This window comes from Leptinotarsa decemlineata, unplaced genomic scaffold, assembly GCF_025532065.1.
Source record: "Leptinotarsa decemlineata unplaced genomic scaffold, Ldec_3_MD MMD2_tig00026328_RagTag_RagTag, whole genome shotgun sequence".
NCBI lineage: Eukaryota > Metazoa > Arthropoda > Insecta > Coleoptera > Chrysomelidae > Leptinotarsa > Leptinotarsa decemlineata.
In genome coordinates this window covers 20,944,660-20,963,344 of record NW_027412688.1, presented here as the reverse complement: position 1 = coordinate 20,963,344, position 18,685 = coordinate 20,944,660, and the positions used below count along the sequence as shown (strand labels likewise).

General features: G+C 31.6%; 2 protein-coding genes across 6 annotated transcripts in view; both read right to left on the bottom strand.

The window, feature by feature from the left end:
- The window catches only part of Fur2 (furin-like protease 2), a 1,328,139-nt gene extending 1,313,967 nt beyond the window's left edge, over positions 1–14,172 (bottom strand). For all 4 annotated transcript variants that reach the window (XM_074181937.1, XM_074181935.1, XM_074181936.1 and 1 more), the window contains exon 1: positions 13,912–14,172. The gene's annotated coding sequence lies outside the window, so the exon portion shown is untranslated. The remainder of the gene's footprint in view (positions 1–13,911) is intronic.
- A 1,480-nt stretch (positions 14,173–15,652) lies between these two features.
- On the bottom strand, positions 15,653–17,296 carry LOC111509564 (uncharacterized). 2 transcript variants are annotated; one of them, XM_023165329.2, is made up of 3 exons: positions 17,147–17,296; positions 16,376–17,094; positions 15,653–16,323 (listed from the first exon to the last, which is right to left on the bottom strand). In XM_023165329.2, the coding sequence occupies exons 1-3, from the start codon at positions 17,256–17,258 to the stop codon at positions 16,282–16,284; spliced, it is 873 nt and encodes a 290-aa protein (XP_023021097.2). In that variant the 5' UTR covers positions 17,259–17,296; the 3' UTR covers positions 15,653–16,281. The 2 variants fall into 2 exon arrangements, with proteins under 2 accessions (XP_023021097.2, XP_023021095.2); XM_023165327.2 differs by having other exon boundaries at positions 15,653–17,094.
- Positions 17,297–18,685: the final 1,389 nt, after the last annotated feature.

Here is an 18,685-nt window from a genome sequence, read left to right as displayed (position 1 = left end):
CTGCTCGACTCTGGGTAAACGTGGCACCCATCTTGCACACAGCTTTCTCATGTCCAAATATTCAGATAATATACAATGTACCGCACTTTTTGAAATGCCTACTGAGTTTGCTAGCTCGCGCACGATCATTCCGTATCGCTTTTCTTCACCATTTCTGGAATCGTCACTTAATTTGGTCGACCAGAGCGATGCTCGTTTTTCCAGCTTGTTTGGCGTCATTTAAACTCTGATCACCAAATATTTTACTGTTGTAAACGAAGGAGCAGACTCGCCCAGAGTAGAATCCAATTTAGCTTTTACATTGGTTGGGCTGAAGCCTTACAAATTAAAGTATTGAACCACATAACGATGAACAATGTTTGTTTCATGGTATGGAAAATGATACTGGTTTGCTTATAAACTGATCGAGTTAGGGATATATTACCCCTTATCAAGCCTAATCATTCCCAAGATCTCTTTACATTTGCAGAAAAAAGAACAATTCGAAAAGCAAGAATTTAAATTGGCCGCGTGTCTGTTGACCAATAAAATTGATCGTGTAGTCAAGCGGAGTTGCCAAGTGTATTGGTTTTTAATATCCAATCACAGATCTAATGATTCAATTCGACAGACGCCATTTTTGTTGTTACTGTTGTCAACTCGGTGTGAATACAACTGTTAAAATTATCTATTTAGAGAACGTTTTTATTTTATAAAAGGTAGGCCTCGGCGGATGCCTATTTTGCTGCATATTCCGTATCATTAGTTTACATTCCGAAAAATATTTTTTCAGGTTATTATTGGATTGAATTTTACCATTACTACCACTAAAAAGGTTGAAATATGTTTCATACTTCGTTGTAAAACCAGATTATCCACACCAGACAAAAAATGTTTCAGTGTTCCAAAAAACGAAACTCTAATAAATCTATAATTTTCTTTAGTTGGCCGAGCTAAAATGAAAATTAAATCAAAACTTTCCATCTTTCGATAAAAGACGAAGTCTGAAATGAATGAATGTCATATAAATAAAAGGTACCTACTAAATATACCACCCTCCGTTTCAATTTTTCATTCTTCATTTCGGTAACAAAGTATTGCAAATTTTTTAAGTGAAATTCATCGATCATTACAAAATCGACTCTTGGTTAGTTGTCGGAGTCAGCTTTAACTAAACTAGGCTCAATGCTTTTCCGAAGTGTCCGAAGTGTAATAGTGCTTATGTTGGACAATATGACCAAAATTTTTCCAAAAGATAAGTATGCTAAACATGAAAGGTCATTCAGACTAGGTAAAAATGATTCGACGTTTTTAATACATTCTTTAGAAGTAAAACACAACATCCCGAATCTAAACGGGGGATTTGGAATCACCCTGTATATTAGTAATGATTATAGAAACATATCTTTCATGATACACCCTGAGTATATATTAGATTCCATTTTACAACAAACCAAACTAATTTTGAAAGAACAAAAATACAGCTTCATAATAACTCCATTATTTTCAATGGACAATACATTTTTACATTTGTTTGAATAAATGTTTAATATATTGAATATATTTAATATAATCATGTTATACAAAAGCACTGTAACAATAGGATTCTCAAAATCAATATACAATTTTTATACAATTTATACAATTGAAAATGATAACAATACAATAAATATGATAAATATGATATGATATATATACACACACAAATATATACATATATACATACATATATACATATATACATATATACATACATACATATACCATACATTTTTACTAGGAAATATAATATACATTTTATAGTTCAGCAAGTTAATCGAGGATTTGGTTAGCTATACTAATTTCTGATTACATTACTGAGTTTGGCACCTAAGTGATTGAACACTTGTATTGTGCAACTCTATTATATATGCGGATTTCAAGTAAGTCTTGTAACAAAATGGCTTAGGAATAATATTAAAACATAATGAAAACTTCATAAGCGTATGTCAGCAAAGAAGTGTAAATGTTGCATTAATTTATTTATTCAGTATTTTTAGAAAGGTGTAATAATTATGAAAAATATATTTCTTTGATAGAACACTGAATTTCTTGAATTTTTTTTTCTTTTATACTGGATGGAAGAAGGTTGAATGCTTTAGGTAAAGTATATGTTGAACATCTATGAACAATATTTTTGTTGCAGTTGGGAATTCTTAAGTGATGGTTTGTAGTACTTCTGGTTGTATAGTTATGTGAAGGATGGTTCTGATATTGCTTGTATTTGTAGGCATATATACATAGGCTATGAAAATATAGAGATCTTATGTCACCAACGTCTTCATTATAAAGTAGTGTTGTCTGATAAAGTTTTGTTTTCCTATTTATTATTTTTAATATATAATTTTGAATGACAATTACTTTTTGTAGAGCATTTTTGTACATTCCTCCCCATACTAGAATACCATAACGAAACAGTGATTCGGCCAGTGATTTGTAAATTAATAAAAGGAGATTTTTAGAGAGGATATCTCGTAGTTGATAAAATTTATATATAAGCTTCCTCACTTTATTTGTTAGATAGTCAATATGGTTACTCCATTTTAAGTTTTTATCTATTATAACCCCTAAGTACTTGATTTCTTTCAACTCTGTGATTTCCTCCTTGATGTTCTTAATTTTTATACTACTGAAGGAGGGTCTATTAACATCTGTTGTTGAGAATGCAATATAGTGTGTTTTCTTGACATTCAGGGATAATTGGTACTTATCCAACCAGTTTTTGGCAATTTCCATATCTCTTTGCAGAAAATCTTTTGTCTCAGTCCACGTATTGCCATTAAACAACATGACGGTATCATCCGCATACGATATTACTTTTGCATTTGTTGATGAAGATAAGAATGCGTTGATATATGTTAAAAAGAGAATAGGTCCAAGTACTGTGCCCTGAGGTACTCCTATTTTTATCGTTCTTGGATCACTTAAGGTGTCATTCAGTTGAACTATTTGTGTTCTATCTGAGAGATAACTGCGAAAGACATTCAATACTGTCCCACGTACTCCATAACATTCCAGTATATGGAGGAGCTTTTTATGATTCACGGTATCAAATGCTTTCGCTAAGTCAAGAAACACTGCGATACATTTCTTATTAGCATCTAATTTTTTAGTTACTTCTGTTATGACCGAGCACATTGCATCAGTGGTAGACTTACCATTTCTAAATCCAAACTGCTGTCGATGGATTATATCGTTAGAGTCTAGAAAGTGTATTAACCGATCTTTCAAACATTTTTCAAATAATTTTCCAAAATTATTGATAACACTAATGGGTCTGTAGTTACATATATCAGTTTTATACCCAGATTTATATATGGGTGATACAACTGATGATTTAAATTGCACTGGAACGATGTTTGTTTGGAATATGAGATTGAATATATGTACTAAAGGTGTGAGAATATGTAAATGAATTTTTTTTTAATATATCAGTTTTGATTCCATCAATGCCTGGTGAACTACTATTTTTTTAAGAAGAAATGTGTTTAATTAATTCATTTTCTGTTACTGGAGTTAGAAACATGCTATTTGTATTAGTCAATATATTTTCAGTAATGTCAGGATCACCTGTCATATTTTTACGCATATTAAGTCCAATATTGATAAAATAATTATTACAAAAGTCTGCCATTATTTTTTTATCACTAATAAAATCTTCATTTTCATCAGTAAGTTTAATATTATTTTCTTTCACTGTCTTTGTGTTTGTAGCGTCTGCGATTAAATTGTAAATTTTTTTCATATTATTTTTACAGTCATGGATATGTTTACGGTAGTATTCATTTTCAGATTTTTTCAATAGTTTATTCAGTTTATTTCTGTAAGATTTGTATTCCTGCTCTAATTCAGGAGAAAAATTGTTCAGTAGCCTCATTTTCAATTTGTCCCTGTTTTTAATAGATGAGATAAGTCCTTCTGTTATCCAGGGTTTAATTTTAATTACTTTTTTTGAGTACTTGAGGGGGATTTTTGAATTTACTAGGTATTCATTTAATGTATTCATAAGGAGATCAGCTGCTTTCTGAGCTTCATTAACTAATAAGATATTTTGCCAATTCTCTTCTTTGATTGAGGATATCAATTTATTTATATTAATTTTAGTATATTTATTTTTATTTTCCCTAATGACATTATTTTCCTTCTCACTTTTTGCAATATTTAGTAGTATTGGATAGTGATCTGTGATAAAACATTTAAGAATGTATGTATCAAATGTAAAATTATTATTCATATCAGCTTGGTTTTTTACAAATAGATGGTCAATACAGGACTTACTATCATGGGTTTCTCGTGTGGGCTCTGAAATATAAGGTAGGAAGCCGTGTTTGAACAACATTGAAAGATATTTGTTAACATTGATGTCATTCTCATTTAGCAAGTCTATATTAATATCACCTACTATAATTTCAATGTTGTGGTTTGCTCTGTTTTGATCTAGAAAAGTATCAAAGTCTTCGATGAGAGAAATCAAGTTACTAGGGATCGGCCTATACATAGCAAAAATTCTTAGTGATTTTTAATGTTATTACACTAACAGTGACACCACTAACTGATAGTTTTTGGTGAGAAATACAAAATTTGAGATCAGATTTAATAAGGATCAATGCTCCATCATTTCTGTTAAAGTCACCTCCATTGTGAATTGTTGTATAACCAGGAATATTAAAATTGTTAGACGTTGCACTCTGGAAACATTCGCTTAAAACAAAAATATCACAGGAATTGAAGTTATAGGTACCAATAATGGCTAATAACTCATTAAAGTTTTTACATGCACTTCTTATGTTGAAGTGCATCAGATTCAGATATTTATCAGATGTGACGATTCTATATTCCATTGGGTCAATGTAGTGTCCACGATGATTTAGTTCAGATTGATTTAGAGTGTCTAAAATTATATCCCCATCCAATATTACCATTGAGTGGGATAATCAATTTTAGACTTTAAATTTTCGATGTGATATTTGTATGTGGGACTCTCCATGTCAATGGAATAATGATCTGTTTTATAGTTCAAATTGTACTTGTCATTAGATGTAACACAATTTATACAACATTTATTATTCTTGGGACAATCTTTTTGTAGATGCTCTTCACTGCAAAGGGGGCAAATTAACTTATTGTTACAGTCCTGTACTTTATGATAAAATCCTTGGCATCGGAAGCAGTGGGGCACTGTCAAATCTTTGTACACGGGATATCTTCTCCATCCAATGCAAACTTTTTTTATATGCATTAATTGACTGAAGTTTCCAGCTGAGCATTCACCAAAAATTGTATTTTGTTTGTCTTTAACTTTTTTTACGTAGGTTACAGAAAAGTCTGATAGAAATTCATTTTGATTCAGAATCATTGCCTCTATTTCTTCTTAAGAGAGATTTTGTTCAAAATTGGTTATCTTTACCCTGGGATTGCGTAATTTGGATGTTGTGATGTCATATGCATCGTGGAGTTTATTTTTTGCTGCTATTTCTAAAACTTCTGCATCTTGTTTAGTCTGACATTTAACAATCATTATTCCCCCTTTTCTCAGCTTGACTTTTTTTATACCAATTTTCAGATTTGTCGGGTTGATATTTGCATCAATATCTGCCTTGGTCGTTGTGGGATCCTGATTAGATATAAAACCTATTTATTCCATTTACTTTAGAAGTGTATCCATAAAAGTTGAATAAAGGTATTATTGTCTCAACATGATATTTATTTACTTAATCTATAATTATTCATACGATTCTATAATTTTTTTGAATGATGCAACTGACTTTCATTTATTTTCAGTATTTTAATATCAACGTTGATACCTCTTACCGCACTATAGGATTCACTTGGAAGCGCTGATAGTTTTTATATGCATTCTCATGTTTTCCACTTCCATGAATAGGGGCGATTGCAAGGGCGATTTTACTAATACAATTTAAATAAATTGAAAGCGGTATAATTTTAGGAGAGATTAATTTTTGTGTAAATATGAAAAATGAATATACCTTAAAACTGAACTTAAACAATACTGAGCAAGTATTTGTTTAAAGGATCGATACAAGATTTGTTTTTATATTTTCTTTGAAATATTTCAAATACCTATTTCACTGCAGGCTTATTGTCACACTATACGAGCCATAATCAATTCAAGTCATTACTATTGCCACGAAAATGACACACAATGAGGATAACGAATCGATCATAAATACTAATAGTCAACATTTTGAAATGATTCGAGTATACTTTCTTCTGCACGTAAAATAAACTAATTTACACATAATTCTGTCCGTTATTTGGGGAGATACCTACATAAGTCTTTCCTGAAATTCATATACCTACCAGCAAACTATTGCTATCTCGTAAACCGTAGAAGATACGTTGTTGGTTGAACTTGACGAAAAAATGTACTTTTTAGAATGAAGTGCAATGCAAGAGCCGATAATGAAGTATGATGAAAATATCGAAGCAGAGAAATAAAAAGCAACAATTTCAATTTATGTATTATTTGATAGTCTGGATTTTCCAACAAATTTTCATTGCATTCTGAAAACTAATTTTCTGTCAAATTTAACCAACATCGTATATTATCCTACCCTTACCGAGATAGAAATAGTGTGCAATCAAATTTTCGCTACACTGTATATTTGTTTTTTGAAGTAGGTATTGAGGCAAAATTAATGAATAAGTAAAAATGTTACTATACTAATATTCAATAATAGTAGACACTAAATTCTCAGAAATATTGTTGCATTGAAATGAAAACATTGTTGACAGGTTGATGTATATCAAGTTGACGAGACACTTTTCGAAATTTGCAAAACGAATGATTTCACCATTGGCCGCTATTTATTCGCTAATTAGTTGTTGTCTCGCTAATTTGATATCAAGTTAGCGATACCACTTTTTCATTATAAAGTTTTCCAGAACTTTGACCATTGGCTTGTTATATTTAGTCGCTTATTAGTTGCAGAGAAAAATATTTTTTCGAATACATGGTGTCTCGCTAACTTGACGTCAAATAGGCGATACGACTTTTTTATTATTAAGTTTTCCAGAACTTTGACTATAACATTGGTTTGATATATTTATTCGCTAATTAGTTGCGGGGAAATATATTTGATTTACCTTTTGTTTTAAAGAATTCATAGTCTCGCTAACTTGACAACAACTTTTTATTATTGAATTTTTGAGAACTTCAACCAAAATATTTCCTTTTCTTTATTTTGAACACACATTTGAGTTTTCTGCAATTTTGACATTAGTCTAATTGTCGGTCAGATTATGATATCACAAACTCTCATTCCGGAACAAACCAACAACCTCAGCTCTATACAGAATCTACCTCGAGGCAGGACACGAAATCGAAAAAACACTCGAAATATCACCACGAGTGAGGGGGGTTGAAGAGAGATAATCACGTGCATTTACAAATAAAAGTTATCGACAAATTGCCTTATGACATTTACCCTATACTGCCTTAGCCACTTATTAGTTTTGAAGAAAGTATCGATACTTCGTGGCCTGAGGACAATGTACTTATCACTTGCCATAAATGAACTTTAGTATGTAAAATGGTCAAATGAAATACATACTCTACTCTATTCTACAATCTTGAATATATTCTTTGTTTTGTGCACTTGAAGATATTTTGAATATTTTAATCAAAAAAATACATGTGATTTTGACTAGAAGGAGGGTAGTTCACAACATCACCAGAGGGGGAGGAGGGGGGTTAAAAAGTTACTAAAAATATCAATTGATTAATGAACGACCCCGAAGTGCCGAAACAGCTCTCTAATAAATTGCTTGATCTGTTAAAATTGATCGGTTAATGTTTGGGATCATGGTAGAAAAATAAATAATTTTTCTATGTTAAATCAGGCTGATTTAATATTTCGAAGCAGAACCTTCGAAAAACAAATCAATTACTTGATGAATCAATTTGAAGTCGGATTCAGGATGTGTTAGTAGTCATATAATGTCAAGTCTTAGTATTTTTGGATGAACATTTTATTTTCAGATTTTCAACAATGTTTCAATGTGTTAATGAAGTAGCCTTAAATGAGCCTAAAAGTATTGCATATACAAAATTTATTATTAAGTTTAAGTCAGCAGAACCCAACATTTTTTCAAATGATAGAACACCTGGATAATCGGCGATAAGGGAAAAGATGTGTCTAAAATGATCCTGAAATTATGATGGAATCCGACTTGACAAAATGTTTTTTTATAAGGGTGGGTTTTGCTGGCTTAACGTTAAGCTAGCAGGACCCATGATATCTACGTTAAACGAAGAGCAAAAAATTCGACAAAAGAAATCAAAATCAGCCTAAAATTAACATTAAATTATGGCCTGAAAATAAATGTAAAATTCCAAAGTGGTTCAAACGGGTGACAAATTAGCAAGACACCATGTATTTGTTTAATCGACGGGAAATTATAATATTTTCCTTCGCAAGTAATTCGCTAATAACTAGAACATGCTAATGGTGTAGTCAAAAATCTGGAAAACTAAATAATAAAAAATCAGTAAGAAAACAGCCACGATTAAATTTCAATAAAATTTTCGTGGATGAAAACTTTATCTGGAGAATTCTATATGTAAACTATGTAGTTGATCAAAGCTCATATGTCAGACTTTTTGTAGGGCAGAAAATGAACCCACACTCTTGTTTTTATTATTTCGTAACTCTCTAAAAACTTTCGTGGATGTGACTTTTTTCTCATCAACATATATTTTATTACAAATTCCGTGATTCGAATTACTTTGTCGAGCAAAAAATCAACCTCGATCCCTGTTTCCATTCATTTTCAAAAAACATTTGTGAATTTATTTGTTTATTCTATCCACGAATGTTTGGAAGAAGTTATCAATTTTTGTTGAAAATGGATGAAAACAGGGATGATTTAATGCCTGACAAAATAAATTTGACATGTGTAACTTATTTATAATATGTAATATAATATATGTTAATGAAAAACAATTTACATCCACGAATGTTTTGAGAGAGTAATGGATTGATAAAAACATGGGTGAAGGTTGATTTTCTGCCCTACAAAAGGTCTGACATATCAAGTCCGACATCTGACGAAAAATGTCAATGTCATCGGAGTAAATTTTAGGTAACTGAGTTACGCCAAGTAGTTTTTCAAACGAAAAGTAAGTCAAATATTTCCTTCCGCAACTAAGTAATCAGCGAATAAATATACCAAACCAGTGTTCTAGTCATAGTTCTGAAAACTTTATAATAAAGAAGTAGTATCGCTAACTTGATATCAAGTTAGCGAGACACCATGTATTTTTTTTGAATAAAAGGAACGAAAAAATATTTTTCTCCGCAACTAATTAGCGAATAAATATACAAAACCAATGGTCTAGTCAAAGTTCTGGAAAATTTAATAATAAAAAAGTCGAATCGCTAACTTGATATCAACTTAGCGAGACACCATGCATTTTTTAAATAAAAGGGGCGAAAAAATATTTGTCTCCGCAAATAATTAGATAATGAATATACTAAACCAATGGTCTAGTCAAAGTTTTGAAAACTTGATAATAAAAAAGTCGTATCGCTAACTTGATATAAAGTTAGCGAGACACCATGTATTTTTTAAATAAAAGGGGCGAAAAAATATTTATCTCCGCAACTTATTAGCTGATAAATAAACTAAACCATTGGTCTAGTCAAAGTTTTGAAAAAACTTGATAATAAAAAAGTCGTATCGCTAACTTGATATCAAGTTAGCGAGACATGTATTTTTTTTTTTTTCAAAAGGGGCGAAAAAATATTTTCTTCCGCAACTAATTAGCGAATAAATAGCGGCAAATTATGAAATCATTCGTTTTGCAAATTTCGAAAAGTGTCTCGTCAACTTGATATACGTGTCAGGTTGTGATTGTATATATTTTATCGTCTTCTATTCAAATCATACACACGTAGCTAAATGCTTGAAGAATAAAGGACACCGTGTTTTATTCATTGAAGAAACATCTTACTAATAAAAGATATTCAATAGCATCAATGTTTATTAAATGAATAAATATGAAAAATTTTAATTACATTTTGCGACTAAAATTTATAAATAGCAACGTTGGCAGGGATGTTTGTTACTTAATCAATATACCTTTTTCTCTTTCATCAAATTCCATAATGATTCTTAGAAATTTTAACATTTATCACTCCATAAATCATTCCTTCAAGACATCTACAACTGTTGTTTAACTAAATTTGCCCCAGTAGCTTAGGCCAAGTGATCTCTTCTCCCATATAATTCAAATGACATGGTTCATGCATAAAATAGATTCCAATATTTATTCAAATTGTGATTAACTATATACATATTTTTCACTCACCATCATATCATTTTGTTACTTTTGAATCATAATACTGATTTTAAATAATTGACGTTCAACAATTTTACATTTTATCAACAGTTCACCTAACCAACTCTCTTGGCATTGTAGGTATTAACTAATTTATCATTCAAATAATTGTTTAAGTACTGAAGCAAAAGAAATATAATTATAAATCAGTTTAATTTTGTGCTATGAACTGTGAGCAACATGAAAAGCAGTCAAAGCAAACGTAGACGTACGCATTTATCTGAAGGAGAAAAGACTATAATATTCAATGTGTATTGTGGGCTCCGTGAAATGAAGAAGTTTTCACAAAATCCCCAAATCTTAAAAAGTAGATGTGACAATGTATCACATCTATAAACAATATAACTAGAGAAAAAAAACAAATTCAACGTGATGATTGCACCAAATGTGCTAGTCGTAAAAAATTCCATTTGTTTTTTTTTTCAAAATGGAATCCAAACCTCAAAAAAAGTCGCAGGCGAAATAAGTTGCGATGAATCGGTCACAAAATTGTGCAAGATTGTGCAAATGAACATCAAATTTATGAAAAGAAATAGGAAAAGTGCTCTTATAGAAAGAGAAGTAATTGTTTTGTGACGGAGAAATTATTTAAAAAACATCCGACAGTATCGTCTTTCAGGTAAAAAGATTTAGTATTCAGATGACACTTGGTTGAATCAAAGCCATTCTGTCTCGAAGGTATGACAGGATTTAGAGCGCCAGCTGTCAAAGGACAGAGGCGCTCAACTGTACTAGTAACCACAAGTCTGGCGAAAAGCTGATATCACTAACTGGCTGTCAGAAAAAATTATAATTCGACGATGATATGTCCAGTTACTCAATATTGAAGAAAATGGGGGGAACATAATCGTACACCGCCTCTCACCTCACCATTATGAGTTAAACCCGATCAATCTGATATGGGCTCAAATAAAAAAAACAAGTGGTGAGGAAGAACTTGACTTTTAAAATTGATGAGGTAATAGACCTACTAGCTACTGCGATAGAAAATGTCACACCCGAATCATGGAAAAAACGCATTAGACATACGATAAAAGAAGACAAAAAGTTGGAACTAGATACTAAAATGGACATTGAAATTGAACAATTGATTATTACCTTGAATGCTAGCGATCGCGATAGTTGCTCAACATCCGACGAGTTTTCTTCAGACGGTAATGAATAATAGAATACTGTAAGACATTTTTTGAGGTGGTATTAGTGGTTTATGTGATTATTCGCAGAATTCTACAAAAAATCAAAATACCACTCAAAGTCAATTCAACATAAATCAGACGCAAACTTTTGCTAAAACACTTTCTTGATTTTTTTGTGGAATGCGGCAAATAATCGCAGATTTTTTTCTTCTTTGCAACTCCATCCGTGGACACACTGTATTTTTTTATGTAATTGAGATAATTTAATTATTATTTGTGAATATAATTTTTGAATACTAGCAATACACTTGAAATTAATTTTTCCTCATCTGTTTAGTATAATTTCCGTACGACACTGCAAGAGTGTCGTGTGCCTACCATTTAGGAATTATAGATATAGCATATGAATTGGGTAAATCCATTCTGTTTATTCAAATGCCATAACATTTCTGTGCCCGAGAATTTGACATTTTTTGATTAATTTATTTTTTTTTTGTTATTCTAACAGAGTGAAAAGTCATACATGTCATAAATAGTTAATTACATGCCTCTAAATTAAATTGCGTATTCAAGCAAATGTAATCAACATTTCCGTTGCTTTTGTGGGATTTCAATTCTATACGGAATTTGATAAATGATTATTGTTCAATAGAAACTATTATATTCAATGAAAAGAACTATAGAACGCATCGTTCTTTCTATGTATATTTGATACAGTTTCTAATTATTTGTTAATATTTTCATGCTATAGAGACATTTAGATACAATAAAAGAAACTCGAAAAAAGTCTTAATGTTGAGACCACTTTCGGTGTGAAGTTTATTCTCAATCTAATGTATTTTGGTACAATATAAAATGTTTCAATAACTATATAGGTATTTTGAAAGACACGGTTCAACTATACTCTCACCAATAAAATTTAAATAAATGACTTCTCATGAACTGATGGAAAATATAATATTCTTTTCGAGATTCCCTTGTATATAAATTCATCTTCTAAATATTTCAGATATTAAGAGATAGATTTCAAATACCTACACATACGTAAGTAAGTATACGAAATTAAATATATTGTCTAAATCCCACTACTTCGACAATCAATGTTCTTCCGTTCTCAAAATTAGATGAATATACCTACTTCACTTTAATATTTCTCTTGAAGATGATCACTTGGTGATCGAAACGCATGTCGAGGTATTTAAATAATGGTTTGGTGTTGGGAAAAACTCCAGTAATATTCATCTAATTAACAAATGACAGAACCCATCACTTTAAAATATAGAAATTCCATAATAATTTCTGAAACTTACCAATGTGACATGAAAGTAAATTGTAAAGTAAATTATCAAATCCCATAAGCATAAGCATTGCAAAGATAACAATATAAATACCGTTATTGAGAACTGTTCTTTTTCGACAGACAAGAAGCGAAACCACAAACTGACATGAATTCAAATCAATGGGTGTTATCACAAATTTCCGGCTATTTTATAAATTCGTAGATGAAGTAGATAAGACGCCCATATGTGATAGTGATAGTAATGATAATGATCTGAAATAATACACAGCATTAACGAAAGCTATTCTTCCTGGGCCAACGAAACAACAATAATGCACATACCTCGATTTATAAAGTGAACGGAAGTTATTTCCGTTTGCAAACCACGTGATTTTTTAAATTAGAATACCAAAACCATTCGATATGTGTCTGACATTCAGGGAAATATCAATTTGCAAAATGACATCCAATGACGTAATGGTGTTTGTCACTATTGAGAGTGAATGTATGGACAAGAATAACTAATGAAATTAAGGAATAACTTGATATAATATAGGACTACACAAAAAAGCAACTGGATAGACGTTTTTTCATAAGAAATTCTAGTTTTCTGAATAATACAAGGTAAGTAGATAGGACAGCAATTTGTAATGAGGAGGTAAGTGACGACCTACATTAACAAAACATTTAGAGAATGCCAAGTATTCTGTTTGTATTCAAAAACCGATTATCAGTTCATGACCGGACACTATCAGAGCTACTAACTAATGAGAAATAAAAGCGGAAAATTATTTTTTCTTGGATGTGAACGTGCACTAAAAAGGTGACTGCAGTTTAACTCTTAGTTTTGCAACACTGGCCTTGTAACTTTCCCTTGCCTGTAATCAAATCTACCAGAGCTGTGGCTATAGGAAATGAAACTAATGGGTGGCTATTTTCGTGATTGTTGCAAAAGCTAATTCCCGATTCATTATCAGTACTTCTGTCCATCTGTAACTAGTTCAGGAAGTCTTTGTACATGGTGTTTTTGACAAATTAGTTAGTACTTTGTTACTGTCTGAATGGACACGTTGAACGAATTACATGAAACAAGTAACTGAGGCATAAAAACTCACCGAATGCTGAAGACTTGCGAAACTGTAATCACCCAATCCACTTTCTAAATGCAAGAGTAAAAACTTCCAGCTTTGGTGACACCTACACGATACAAAACACAATTCTTTTAGACACTAACCAGAGAATATCAATCGATGTAGAAGTAGTCAAGATATGAAAGAGTTCCTTAAGAATTACGAAAACATCGCACTGGAAAATTGACAAGAGCTCGCGTATTACTAACCCGTCACGAAGTCAGCTGCGAACTGACTCGTGTCTTGGACAACTGGATTTCCATCCGCTATCATGAACAGAACAGTTTTAGTCTCTGAAACGAGTAATAGATGGCGCGGGAGGACATCAATCGATAAACATATTCTTTGACATTAAGTATTGTACATTGAATGTATACTTAATAACGTTTTTTTTTTAAATGAAGGTTGATGTAATATCCCCAGGCGTTTAATGAGTCAGCGTGTTATTATTATCCGCACCTATGGTTTGAGAGGATTAACGAGTTTATGAATAGATTGTCGAAGACTTTGCAAAAAATAAACACGAAGTTAATTTCCTTTATGATTTCTAAAACGGATATGGGTTTTGATTTACGTCGGATACAATCAGAAATTAATTGTTTAAAGACTCATATCACTTATAACTATTGCAAAATTCTTGAAAATAATTATTTTGAAGCCTAATTTTGATTTAATAATCAATTTGTAAGTGCATTCTATACACTCGCCACATACAATAAACTGAATAAAACAGAAACATTTGTTTCATTTTTTCTTTGGTTTTTAATTTTTTCAATTTTCATCTTCCAATTTATTTGTTCTCTGTGGTCATTTTCATCTTTTATCTTGATTATTTTATTTTGATGATTGATATCTCAGCTATTTATTCTAATTTTATTTGTTCTTTTATAGGTTTCGAAAATATTAGAATCATATTAGACAATGGGTGTCCGAACTAATAAAATTCACCATGAAACACTGTCAACCACTCTCAAAAAATGTACAATATCCATTATAATGAATATATGTTTATCTATAGATATTTCAGGCATAGTTGATATCAAGATATCATACCTATAAAAAACGCAAACAATTTGTAACATATTATCTCAAATGCTAATTGTTAATGAAAAAATATTGATCAAGTTGAATATGTCTAGGTAAATTCTATCGCAATGTAAATTATTTATTTTTCATCGGCACTGTGGAAACAGGATACTATTTTCACGTGTATATTTGTACCTTTTTTCTACCCCAAATGGGTTAGTGTGCATTTAGGTATACTTTACTTAGGACATGTATCAATCAAAGTGAAATCGTCTATTTCTTCGCCACATTCGATTTACCAGTTGCAATTTACAATGAACAACTTGAATGTTTTATTTGTGTTCTTTTCGAGTTTTATTGGAAATTGGAAAACACGCTACAAGCCTGGTGAGTTGCGACATTTCTTCACATATATCTGAGTTTGTACATTTATGTGTAATTCAAATATAAAATTCTATATCAAAAATGAGAAAACGACAGATGTCTTCACTAGGAGTACATTCTTTTAAAAATATTTATTATATCACTTCTTTTTGGAATCACATATGATCATAAATGAAACAGTATGAACCATTTTCTACTCAAGAATTGTTGAGCATTGTCTAGTGCTTATTAACATAAGCAAACACCTCAACTCACAATTTGCTCGTGATAGCCAGTGTCATTACTAGCTTAGCAGTTAATTCGGTTGTACATCTGGTTACATAAAACAATATATTGAAAAATAATTACTAAATCACATCACAGGTTATTAAATTAGACCTATACCATACTTATACCATATTCATGTACAACTTTAACCTTAAAAATATCATCGCCGCTTGATAAAATCAAAAATTGGTCTGAAGCAAGAAATCAAACTCGACCAGAATGTCTTTTTTCTTTGCGAAATGCTATCAGAGTCAAAAGTACCCTCGTATATGCCCCTCACATATCTCTCCTCGTCGGAAAACGAGCTGGAATTGAACAAGTAAAATTTTTGGTTCATATGCTGTTTTTTTTCATAATCATTGATAACAATAGGACCAAAAGGTACAGCATTTTTTCTTCTTATTGGTGAAGATTTAGCTCTGCGCTTTTCTTTCCGATAAGTGAGAAACTGAATGATATCGTGTTTGATTTGCTGACGTTGATAGTTAGATGATTTTTCAAAATTCTCTCCTTCACTATGTCCAGAACGATATTTTTTGTGAATATCCATTTTCTCCTGTGAATTTTTATTTCGGATACTGAAACGTTTTCTTTTTTTTCCAACACGTCTATTATCCAGAATAGTTGTGCTCGTTGTCACTGTATTATAGCTTTCTACTGAAGCATCCTCAATGAAATTCAATGGATATGGTACTTCAGTCTCATTCTGTTCCATTCTATCTGGAATTGGAGAAGATTTAATAGAAGCAACAGACGGAGAATTTGTACGAACTATCACTGTTGGGAACAGATTCACGTTTTCACTATATTCACTTTTCTCCACAGTCTTCTCATTTTCTTGATCAGAACACTGTGTCCATTTAGTTACTGTGAATTTCTCGTGATAGTTCTTGAAAACAATTTTATCGGTTGTATCTCTCGACTCCACATTGTTTGATTTCTTGAAAATATCTTCATGTATACTCACTTTGGTGTGGTATGGAATGTTACTCTCGGAAGATGAAGGTAATTTTGGAGTTTTCAGCCGAAAGCAGGATTTTTTTTTTGGTGGATTGTACTCTAGTTCCAATAGATTATTAATGGATTGTGAGTTCATATTGTAACACACCGAAAACGGATGTATTGTTTTTATTTCAAAACTTTCAGTTAAGTCACCACTTGATCCACTAGGTTGTTTTTCCAAATTCCTAGTCATATTTCGAACGGTTTTTTGCTTTGGTTGCTCTTCTTCGAGTATCTCTGTTATAGTGCAACTTTCACGACGATCAGTACTGCGTTCGTCATCTATTTCAATCAAATTCAATCTTCTCCTGACTATATTCAGCTTTTCCAGGTAATCGTTTCTCAAGCTGTAGAGATCCTGGTTCTGTTCACTGCGATCGGATGTGTTAGTCGAATCTTCATTTTCTTGAATCATATAGAATAGACAGTTTTTATAAACCTGTTCAGTTCGATCTGATGGGGAATCTCCAAACGGCCCACCCTCTAGATCTGGGAAAATGTATTATTAACTAATCAGTTTTTTTAATTCATTCATACCAACCTTTTCTATTTCTATATGAGGAAGAACGGGAACGCGCGTTTGGTTTGACCTCTGCAATATTGGAATCAGGATCACCATCACTGCTGAATCTAGCCGATGAATTTTTTGACATGTTGATATGTCAAAATAATAGCAATTTTAGGACATAATTGAGATGTCTGCTGATGGTTGCTAGGATACATTTCTGTTTCAATGATTCATATGTACCATCCTACCTCTGAAGTTGCCACAAGATTTTGTCCGTAGTCAAAACTTCTATTCTTTCTAGTCATCAGTTAATATTCTGATGGATGAATTGAATAATACCATCTTTTCAGAATCAAATTAGTGGGGTTATTTAATAGAACCGTGTGAATAAAGTTGGCCTTCGTTGTCATCTTAGGATCATGAAAAAAAATTCAGTTTCATGTTTCAAAATCTTGTTGAATTTGAAGTTAACATCTGAATACTGTAAATTCATGTTTGCTATAATCGGTTTTTACTTAATGTTGATAAAATTACGAAATATAGAAATTTTGAAAATGGTTGTCTTCTAAATTATTGGAAGTGTAGGTGAAAACAGTGGGAAATTCTTCTTGGAGAAGATGTAAAATTTGGCGCAGTAGCCGATTTCGATGAATTTTTTTGGAGAAGATGTAGAATTTGGTACAGTAGCCGATTCTGATGAAGTTTTTATGGAAGCTTCAGAACACCCTAAAATGGAGGCAACATTGAAGGGCGGAATGGAGATGAAGATATTTTTTCTCAACGAAACATATTCTAGGATGTCAACAGACCACAAGAAAAGTAAAAATTTCAGCCCATTTTTTTGTAGTACTTACCATATCATTTGATATAACAAGTTTACCTATTATTCATCATTAATTAATGTAGAATTGATTTGATTCAATATAACGAAGTCTACAATATTCCTTCAATATTAGCTCGATAATAACAAATACTGATCGTCATATGCCTAATTTTTTATGTTTCGCTGAAGCAGCATTACTATGTTGCCAGATCGTAGAAATAAATTGCAATTGCACATACATTTACGAAGGCATAAAGTGGCCACAAAAATTGATATTATTCTTCCAACATTCCTAGTTATGAGTATGAATGCACAGTTATAATTGCCAGTTGTTACTGTAAATAGCTGTTGATGGCTGAGAAAGCTATTGTATTGTGAAACACGTGTTGTGGTTTTGTACACGTTTATTGTACGTTTTTTGTACCATTTTTCAATTAACACGCTTTTATTAGCTTAACCTGTATGTATGTATGTTTGTTTTGTTTGTAACTCTTCTTTCCAATTTTAATGCTCGGGATCTGTATTTGACAGAATCATTCACGTTATTGCTTCATCTATTCGCGGGAAGATGGCGCTGTACGTAACCTCCTTGATGTAACTCCAACTCACTTTACATGTCTTTCTTCATTTGAAAAAAGTATTTTTTCATCAACATGCGCGCCTGCTGCTTTCCTTGGGCTCAGTAGCTGATTTTCAGGCTCCCTCTCCGGAATCGGAGAATATCAATGGTCATTTTTCTAAACAATATA